At 30.9% G+C, this 11,021-nt stretch overlaps 1 protein-coding gene across 1 annotated transcript; it reads left to right on the top strand.

The window, feature by feature from the left end:
- Positions 1–594: 594 nt before the first annotated feature.
- LOC132040425 (serine carboxypeptidase-like 17) lies at positions 595–6,085 on the top strand. Its single transcript, XM_059431066.1, has 14 exons — positions 595–797; positions 1,345–1,490; positions 2,395–2,471; positions 2,580–2,702; positions 3,347–3,449; positions 3,831–3,868; positions 3,954–4,052; positions 4,141–4,227; positions 4,336–4,494; positions 4,708–4,779; positions 5,158–5,288; positions 5,396–5,509; positions 5,608–5,653; positions 5,771–6,085. The coding sequence occupies exons 1-14, from the start codon at positions 658–660 to the stop codon at positions 5,852–5,854; spliced, it is 1,419 nt and encodes a 472-aa protein (XP_059287049.1). The 5' UTR covers positions 595–657; the 3' UTR covers positions 5,855–6,085.
- Positions 6,086–11,021: the final 4,936 nt, after the last annotated feature.

The raw sequence follows: 11,021 nt of genomic DNA, 5'->3' as shown, positions 1-11,021 counted from the left end.
TGAAATGGGATAGATAAAGATATTTTACGATTGAAATATTTAATGTGATTAGCTATTTTACTATTATATAAAATAGCTAATCTCACCATTTTATTACAAAATGATCATCGAGACTAATTAATAGTACTCATTACCAAATGCGGGATAATATACTTCCGTAAGATATCCCAACAGTGTTATTCCTTTATCTCATCAATCAAATAACCCACAAGTATTTTTCCATGTTATCATTTTTAACATGTAATTTCAATTTATGAGACATCGTTTGAATTTTAAAAGCTTATTTTTAAATTTTGATCATAAATTTAAAAGTAAATTTTTTACGAACTTTTATATAAAAGGTACTATAAATTACAAATAATTGATGATTCAAAAATTTTAAAAAAATATATAAAAAAATTGTTTGATTTTCAAAATCTAAGTGGTGTCATGTAAAACTGGGATGACGAGGAGAGTAGATTTATTATATCAATCCTCACAAATAAAATATTAAGAGTCAACTAAATTACTAAAATTTTCAAAATAAAGAAACTAATCCTTGAAAAAGACAACAGGTGAAAATTCTTGAGAAAAAGGGCCTATATATGGACGGATAATTCAAGAGGTAAATCCATTAGAATCAATAAAAGCCTCCCTCAATCCATTTGTTGAAAAATCATGTGTAATTTTCGCTTGACACTATTGTTTCATCTTCTTCTTACTTTGTTTCTACATGTACAAAGTCTTTCTCAGTATGGCTCAACTGTTGAGTTTCTTCCTGGTTTTGATGGTCCTCTTCCTTTTTATCTTGAGACCGGGTAAGTTATATTTTTGCAATTAGTGATAGATAAATTTTGTAGCTAAATAGCATAATTCGTTGCTAATCCTATTTTACGACTATCTAGGATAAGTTATAAAATAATTGTTAGCTAGGAGTCATATAGATGAAATATTTAGTTCCTTTTTTTTTTTTTTAGTTTATTGGCTCTAACCATCGGTGGAGCCAGAGTTTAAGTCACATGTTTGGCGGAACTCAATAACTTTAGTCTAGATATTGTATTTATCTTAAAAATTCATTTAATATGTATAAATTTTTAATATGGAACCTAGTAACTTAGAAAGGTCGTCGAGACTTGTAAACTCATAATCTTTTAACTTGTGGCTCCGCCTCTGACAATAACACTCATTTGTTCTCTTGTAAAATTCCAAGTTGAGATTTGTATAAAATCTAGTTTCCTTTTGAATTTTCATTTTCATTTGATCAAAGGATAATTGTTTTCTTATTTTAGTATTTTTCAGAACTTACTGATTACATACTAGTAAAACAAATTAGTTGAAGTGATCAATATATTTTGAATTTTTTAGATATATTGGAGTTGGAAAATCCGAGGAAGTGCAACTATTCTATTACTTCGTTAAATCAGAATCCGACCCGAGAAAAGATCCGCTCTTGTTATGGCTAACAGGAGGGCCTGGTTGCTCATCCTTTACGGGGTTGGCGTATGAAGTAGGTAAGTGTTAGATAAATTTAAGTTATATACATTGACGATGTAAAGATTTTTTACACTATTTGTCTACTTTAACCTGTGTGATAGTATGTTAGTTATGGCAACAGTAACTCACATTGAATATGTGCAACATACTTTCATAGTCTAGATGTTATCTTTATTCGAATGGTTATCGTTATTATTCATCTTTGAAAGAGCCAATTGATCAACGTATGCTGTCATTTTCATCCAATGTTTGACCTACAATCCTACTGTTTAGCCAGCTTTCAGAAGCTGCTTACTTTCAAATGTACTTTTTGTCAAATCTAGTTAAACTGTTTGTGTTTAACTTAAATCATTTGAGGAACGCTTTTGTTAGTATTACAGAAGCATTAAGTTTGATCAAACTTTCTAATTAGTGAATTAGTAGTAAATATTGTGGGTCCTATTCTAAACGAGTCTAGATATGTACCAACACAGTCAGAGGCATATCTAGCCTTGTAGTTTGGGGTTCAATTGAACCCCAAACTTTCGACACGAGTATAAATTTATGTGTAAAAAAATTACTGAAATTGTAATAAACAGTAGATATGAACCTATAACTTTAAAAATATAATTGGTTCAATACTAAAAATCTTAAAATTGAACCCATAGAGTTTAAATCTTGGATCCGCCTCTGCCAATACTGCTACTATATATGTGGAAAAGCTTGGTACAGTCAAATCTCTCTAGAACAGCCTCGTTTTGGATTTTTGTGGCTGCTATAGCAAAATGCTGTTATAGAGAACATATAATATAATATAACATAAAATGACAAATCGGCTCCAAAGAAAACTTGGTTGTTATAGTGATGTGTTATAGAGAGGTCTGATTGTATTATGTGCGAATCATATTTGAAGAAAATTGACTTCTGAATTCTCTATTTTAGGCCCATTGGCTTTTGGTCAAAAGGCATACAATGGAAGCCTACCGATTCTTGTTTCAAGTCCATATTCATGGACAAAGGTGATACGAAAGAGCTTCTTTTTTTCTTTACCAAAATGCATATATATTCGCAATTTCTCATGCACACTTCATGTTATCATGAAATCAATGTATTCCTTACATTTGTAGTTTGCAAGCGTATTGTTCCTGGAACAGCCTGTAAATACTGGGTTTTCATATGCAACAACTTCAGAGGCGTATATGTGTACTGATCTACAAGCGTGCGACCAGGTCTATGAATTTCTACGGAAGGTATTTGAGAACTATTCCAAGTTCATGAACTTAGATACATAGTATGAATTAGTAAACAGAGTTAATTCTGCATTTTCATGTATTCCTCAATAAACTCCTTCGTTTTCCATTGTTCATCGGAGAGGATATAGAATTTAAAATTGTAGAGCTCAACCGTTTAAGAACTAACTGTCTACTTTTTAAATTATACGTTCAGAATCTAATATTTGTTGAAACTTTAGTGAATTTCACATATACATCTATATTTTGTATCGAGAATATAAGGTTAAGTTGAACTCATTGAATGGTGCTCCATCAGCCTCCGTTCATGGGAGATTTGTAATTGAGTGATATGGACTAATTATTCAGGTTCATTTTACTGACCAGTGGATGTTCATAGTCCAATATTATAACAAATCCACCTTCTTGTTTGCAAAATAAAGTCCAGGTAGCTTCTCCATCGGTTTTATGCTTTGTGTATTGAAGCTATAGTTCTCCAAAATGATATAGAGTGGAAATTGAAAGGATAATGACAATAAACAGAGAAATAGGGAGAAAAAACAAAGCTAGACGGATGAATCATGAGAAAATGAAGACACTAATAATAAGTAGCAACCAAATATAACAGAGATGTATTGCTAACTAACTCGCGATTTATTTTGCAGTGGTTCATTAATCATCCGGAATTCATTTCGAACCCTTTCTATGTTTCTGGGGATTCATATTCAGGCATTACAGTTCCAGTTATTGTTCAACTAATATCAGATGGTAAGGGCCATTTAGTATCATCATATAATGAGGTTGTCGTCATTTTCATCATTCCATTACTCTTTAGTATATGCTTTGTTATTATAATTCCTTCTGGTTTAGCCATCCGATATCCGAAACCCATATTGGTCTGACTAATCCGAATTCATGCCCGACTAGGTCCACTAAGGGGGATACTCGGAGCCAAATTTATGCTTTAGATCGTATTATTGATTATTAGTTCTGCATATACGGAGTATTAGATAAAATATATAGAAAGCTACATTTTGTTTTTGCTTCTTCAAATCTGAATTTGTAGCATCACTTAGTTGAAGTGAAGATGTTCAAACAAAGTGTTTTAGATAAGATTATAACAAAGTGTTTTTTGTTATGAAAATGCAGGAAATGAAGCAGGCAAAGAGCCATTAATCAACCTTAAGGTTTTTTATTCCTATCCTTTCATTCAACATATATCTTGTGCACGGAAAAAATAGTGTTTTACAATTTGATGTTATATCCTTTCAGGGCTATTCACTTGGAAATCCAAAAACATTTCCTGAAGAAAGCAATTACCAAATTCCTTACTGTCATGGTATGGGGCTAATATCTGATGAACTTTTTGAGGTTAGTTCAATCTTCCTTCATGTATAAACTTTGTATCATATCAAAACAATTTGGCACAAAAGTAATAATTTGGACCTTTTTGTATCAGTCACTGAAAGAGACTTGCAAAGGCGAATACCGAAACATAGATCCTACCAATACACTATGTTCACAAAACTTAAAGATTTTCAAGAAGGTAAGGTTTTATTCCTTTTTGTGTGTATATATATTATTCGTTATATTTTGAATTGGCTCTAATTAAGCTAAGGTAATACCATAATGTTCATGTAATGCAACTTTGCAGCTTGTGAGTGGTATAAATGATCAGCAAATACTAGAGCCTTTCTGCGGAACAGACTCTGAAGTACACAAACCGCGTCAATTGACTGCTGGTGAAAGAAGATCTCTTGAAGAAGATTTGATCTTTCTAAAACATGATGACTTCATCTGTCACGAAAGTCATGTGAGCCTCTCAGCTATTACTTCAAAGAATGAATATTCAATAACTTAAAATCTTGGAGCCGCCTCTAAATAACAATATGGAGAAAGATCAAGTAAAATGCAATAATCTTAATGAATGGAAGAGCTGTATCGTGTTCTCTTTGATGAGTTTTTCAGGATAAAAAGATAAATGCAGGGTAAGTAAGTATATATACATATATGTTTTCGATTGTAGGTCGCCACACGCAAGCTCTCCAATTATTGGGCAAATGACCTGAGAGTTCAAGAGGCTCTCCATGTTAGAAAGGTATTTCAATTTATTCTATTTGTACTCCCTCTGTTCACTTTTACTTGTCCAGTATTGCAAAAATAGATTTTCACTTTTACTTGTCATTTTTAGCATATCAAGACAAGACAATTTCTTTTTTCCTGTTTTACCCATAATATTAAATACTCACTTCAAATTATTTTTCAAATTCAATAAAAATATGCACCAATCAATATGAGTACATTGGAAAATTATGCACTTCATTTATTATTTCTTAAGGGGTGTGCATAGTCAAAAAGTAGACAAGTAAAAGTGAACGGAGGGAGTACTTGTGTAGTTACAAGTAAATGTTGCTTAGCATTATGGTGCAAGATATTAAAAGATTTTTTCCTTTCTTTTCTGTGCTTCTTTGATTAGGGAACTATAAGAAGACCATGGGCGAGATGTAGGCAAAGTATCGGAGGTACAACTTACACAATAACTTTCATGAATAGTATACCTTACCATGTAAACCTTAGTTCGAAAGGTTATCGATCACTTATATACAGGTTTGATACTTTCACGCTATGGTTCTCTGAGTTGTGTTTTAAGCACAAGATTTAGCTGAAGTTACTATATAGCATATACATAACAATTTTTTGTTTTGTTTGAGCAGTGGCGATCATGACATGGTTGTTCCTTTCCAATCGACACAAACATGGATAAAATATCTAAATTATTCTATTATTGATGATTGGCGTCCATGGACTATTGACGGACAAGTTGCAGGGTATGATTCTTCAAATTTTACTTCTCTGGATTTTCGTTCTAATTGGATAGACGATATGATTGTTATGAAATTCTAAATTATACAGTTTTGATTTGCAGTTACACGAGGTCTTTCTCTAATCATATGACATTTGCAACAGTAAAGGTAAGAGTTTTGTACTCATGTATTTTTGTAAAAGTGTCTTCAATCTCAATAGTAAAATTATATTATGCTCACATTTTTCAAATGTTTTTGTTATTCTTTTTTTTTTTTTTTCATTAGGGAGCAGGACACACAGCTCCCGAGTACAAACGTGAAGAGAGCTTTCATATGTTTAAAAGATGGATAGCTCAACAACCTTTGTAAATTTCTTAGTTAATTAGTTTAATATTTATTTCTCTGAATTACCATGAAAATATTACCTTTCTAGACGTAGAAGGTCGCACAAAACTAGGAAAAGTTGTTGAATTGTCTCTTCACACGCATAATCAATTGTTTAGCTACTCATGTAAAGCAGAATAATATCTCAAACAATAGTGTAATTGAAGCATCGTAAAAGTGATAATATGTTTATAATGGTTACTTCATGTAGTTAAATGAATGCTTGTGGTCCTGCGCCAACTTAAAATATTTGAATTAATGGTGAGCAAATCAAGCACGAAGTTTTTTGTACCTGAATTTCTATTAGACCTTTAGTTGAGCAACAAAATATGAAGAGTTAATTTGTTATTGTGTCGGGTGTATAGAACATAAAGTCATATATATATATATATATATATATATATATATATAATAAGTTATGTGCACTATAGTGTAATGAATCTTTTATACCATTAGTGTAATTTACATGTTCCTTCATCCGTTCACTTTTACTTGTCCACTACATTAAAAATATACTTTCTCTTTTACTTGTCATTTTTAACACATCAAGAAAAAAAAAATCATATTTTACCCTTATTAATTACGTATTCCCCAAATCATTTCTCAGAACCTAAGACTAAACATCAATTAATATGGGCATTGTGGCAAAATACTCATATTAATTACTCCCTCTGTTTCGATCTCTACGTAGGACACTTTCATTTTTAGTCTATCCCAAAAAGAATGTGACATTTTCATATTTAGAAACAATTTAACTTTATGAGATAATTTACAACCATATAAATATTCAAGGATTGTTTTGGACCACAAATTTTTAAGTGTCTTCTTTTCTTTCTTAAATTTCGTAGCTAGTCAAATGATTCCACATAATTGGGACAGAGGAAGTATTGTTTCCAAACTGGACGAAGTAAAACTGTCAAACCTCCTTTTGCAGGCTTCACCAGATGATGTTTTCATTAAATCAATGGGCATTGAAAACTGATCCATTGAACGACAATATTTAATCGAGAGAGAGAACCTAAGCGTCATACCACTATTTTCGAGATTTAGATGGAAGATCAAGCACCAACATATATGTGACAATGAAAACGCTCTCTAGTGCTAATTAATACAACTCAAAATCTTCTTATATATATATATACTAGTTATGTGAGGCGTCTGGCGGGGCCTACCAAACTCAAGATATAAAAGCGATATATTTTAACTAAACAAATATAATTTGTGTTAGTACAAGTGTACAATAACAACAACAACAACCATATACCCATTGTAGTCCCACAAGTGGGTAGTTATATAAAAGCAAAATTTTCATTCCACTCCTTTAATATTTTAACTTCCATTTTGATGAAATTATTTAATTCAAATCAAATTTGGAACCATAATTTGACATTATAACTTATGTATCCTAATTTTCTGAAGTTATTTAATTCTAAATAAATAATCTATACATAGTTAATGAACTTTTAAGACAAATACATAATTTAACTTGTTCAGCAGATGGAGCTGCTCCTCTCTTAATTAGGGATTAGGGATTCGAACATGGATATGGAAAAAAATCTTTGGAGGAAGCGCTCCCTCGAATAGGCGCGATGCAGTGCGAATTATCTGGATTAATTGGCTCAAAATGCGGATATCGAGCACCAATCAGAAAATCAAAGAACGTGAAAAATGAGGTAGGAGGTTCGATAGATTTTGAAAAGTAGACTTTAAAAACAAAAACAAAAAAATTGACATAAATAAATAAGATTAGGACCTAAAAGTAATTAATTAAAAAGTTTTAAAAAAAAATTGAAAATTATTGTGAGGATTTACAAAAGTCCCTGGCTCGATACTTTTGAAAAGTAGACTTTAAAAACAAAAAACAAAAAAATTGACTTAAATAAATAAAATTAGGACATAAAAATAATTAATGAAAAAGTTTTTAAAATTTTGGGAAATTATTGTGAGGACTACAAAAGTCCTCACATTCCCTCTTATATATAATAGTAATATTAATTTGATCTTCCAAGTCCTATAATTCACAAACGAGAAAACATGGATATGATCAAAGGTGGCCCAGTGGGAGGAGCGTTTGGAACCATTTGGGATGAAAAAAGGGACATGACCAAGTTGCTGGGGTATATGTTTACTATGGTCAAAACAAAGTTTATCCACTTCAGTTCTTGTACTATGAGAATTGTTCTATCAAACAAAATAGGCGGTGTTAATGAATGTGATAATTTTCATGCAGTTGTCTTCGATTATCCATCAGAATTTCTTACTTTGATGGGTGGTTCGCAAAAAACTGTCATGCGTCCAATGGCAGCTCGAGTAAACTTGTTGCCATCATCAGTTTTGACATCTATAAAATTTGGCACTAACAAAGGTGCATATGGACCATTTGGTAGTTGTAATAACCAGCCTTCAACTGATGGACAAGACTTCAACTTTGGAAGAGGTTTATTTGGGGGTTTTCATGACAGCACGAATTATGATGGCGTTGCGAGCTCCAAGACCAATCTGAAAGATCCTTAAGTTTTGATGAAAAGAAAAAAGAAGATTAATTCAAGATTACATTCTTATTTTACTATATGCTTATTTGGATTTATGTGGTGCTTGGTTATTATGTAAGGTAATGTTTCTTGTTTTCTATTGAAAAAGGGATAAGGTGGAGAAGCCTCGTTTCATCTATATATGGTAGATCATCTTCCTTTTTCATTGTTAAATGCCTTTATGTTTCCATAAAAGCTTTTTTCAAGATCGTTCAATTTAACTAAATTGGTTTCAATTGCATTTATAATTTATAGATCTTATAACTTTGATGGTGTAAAAGAATTTTTACAATTGTTTAGCTTTGTTAGAATAATATCTCAAATAGTATAGAAACATTGAAAAATGATAGTATTAGTAGTAGTAATATTATACTTATATTGGTTAGTTGATGTACTTGAATGTTTGTGGCCCTGACCCAACTTTAAACATTTGAAATGTGGATCAAAAGTGATCAAACATAGATCTTTTTGTACTACCTATAGGAACTTTAGTTGGATTTGGCCCAAATAATTTCATAACATGCACAATTAATTGCAGCTGCAGTACTGCTGTAATGGTTTTTTTAAAGCTATTGAATTGAAACTATTTCATCTCTTTGGTTCCAGTTTAAGCCTTTGTTGTGACAAGCATCATTTACATGACATGAAATGTAAAAGCTCAAGACAGGATGAGCAACAGTTTCTTGAGTTAACCGTAACATTTTAATTGCATTCTGACGAGATTTAGGCCTCATTTGTCTGTACTTAATAGAGGTCTGAATCTGAATGGTTCAGATTTCAGTCCATTAAGTGCATTTGTTTTTGTTAAATATCTAGCCACTTAATACCTCTTAGGTCTGATTCGGTCAGAGCCTGAAAATCATTCAGACCTATGCTTGCTCTTTTATTTTTTAATGTTAAATTTTACTATTAAGCTTTTTCTTCTTCTCTAATTTTATCTCCCCGTAGAAACCCAAATCATTCATGGTTATGGATTTCTAGCTCTGCCTCTTAATTCTTCTCATCTCTCTTGTCTGTTGTCGGACTAATGGAAATAATAAACTATAATTCAACCTCCAAAACAAAGCAAGCAAAAAACAATCTCCATTGTTGACCATGCTTCTTCCCAATCATCACTCCTCTACTGGCCTAAGATAATATAATTGAAATTCATTGCTAGAAAAATTACCAATGACATAACCAAATATCAATACATGGATAACAACCACGAATAAGGTCTAGAAAAACCCACCCACCACCATCATGACAGTGGTGATCTTTTATTGAGTTGTGAGGGCAAAAATGGTGGGTCTCTTAGTGAGAGTAGGTGGTGGAATGAATCTTGGGAATTGAGAAAATAAACAAAATTAGAAATTGTATTAATTTCTTCTTTTTCGTCTTTGAACTTTGAGTTTAGAGAAGGATTTTGAAGATAGTTCAAAGCTCTTTTTTTAAATTATGTTAATTACTCCTCTCTCCCAAATTATGTGTGGTCTTTCGTATTTTAAGAGTCAAACCAAGTTTTGTTTGGATTGCAAACTTTTATATGTCTTTTAAATATTTTGAATTGTTAATCATTGTAACGTATAGTATTTCTTACGTAATTTTTAAATATGCAAATTTTATTTTAAAAATTTAGAGATTCTATGTTAATTTGCAGTCAAAATTAAGAAATTGGACTATCAAAATTCGAACTATACCACATAAATTGGGACGCAAATAGTAATAATTTGGAATACAATGAAATTATATTCATTCAAATGTTAAAAACAAACAATCTTAATTATGTAATATTCAAATGTAGAGATAACATCTTAATCATTCAAATGTGCATTCAGATTCAGACGTTTTAATCTTAATGAAAACAAATGCAGCCTTACTCCAGCATAATAATAGTTATATATGTCATAATGCATTCACCTAAGTTGTCCATATGATCAAAGGATAAAATTTGAACTTCAGATCACAAATCTGAAGTTAGACTATACCCGAACTTTAAATATTAAATAATAATTTATTTATTTTTAAATTGATGATATTTTAAATGATATCTTTAAAATTGTTATTTGTCGCTTCACCCTAGTTACTGTGTGGACCAAATGATTTAAAAGGAATCCAATTATTTTTTTTAACAGAAAAGGGTTAAAGTGCCCTTAACGTATTAGAAACGACTAAAAAATACCCTAATTACACCTATGGATCAAATTTGTCCCAAACATTTTTTATAGACTTAAAATTGCATCCTGATTAACAACACAATTATGTGACATTTAATTAAAATTTTAATTAAACATGTGACATTTTTTTTTATCATGTTATCCTTTTCTTCTCTTTCAGAGTCGAAATGGTCTAGGACTTATTGACTAACCCTTGGACCAAAAAAAAAAAAATATAATAAGGAAAAAATATGTGATATAATGACTTGAGCACATTAATTACCCGTTTTAGCAATCATTTTAAATTATTACTATATGAATAGCTAGATTTTTCATTTTATAGCAGATTTTAACTATATATATGTACGTATTATGTGTTTAAAAAAATTATTGGTATATTTTGAAAACTCATTAATATCGCCATAATTTGTTATTAGAGGTATAAATAGTGCTATTTATGAAAATTCCCTAAAAAAAAAAAAAAAA

This window comes from Lycium ferocissimum, chromosome 12, assembly GCF_029784015.1.
Source record: "Lycium ferocissimum isolate CSIRO_LF1 chromosome 12, AGI_CSIRO_Lferr_CH_V1, whole genome shotgun sequence".
In the NCBI taxonomy this organism is placed as follows: domain Eukaryota; kingdom Viridiplantae; phylum Streptophyta; class Magnoliopsida; order Solanales; family Solanaceae; genus Lycium; species Lycium ferocissimum.
The sequence above is the reverse complement of the archived record's forward strand: the minus strand, read 5'-3'. Positions and strand labels throughout refer to the sequence as shown.

Bases quoted from the DNA above. Each gene is read 5' to 3' on its own strand.
- LOC132040425 (XM_059431066.1), top strand. From the start codon at position 658: ATGTGTAATTTTCGCTTGACACTATTGTTTCATCTTCTTCTTACTTTG. The intron at 4,053-4,140 runs GTTAGTTCAATC...TTTTTGTATCAG, and splicing joins TATCTGATGAACTTTTTGAG to TCACTGAAAGAGACTTGCAA. The intron at 5,510-5,607 runs GTATGATTCTTC...TTTGATTTGCAG, and splicing joins ATTGACGGACAAGTTGCAGG to TTACACGAGGTCTTTCTCTA.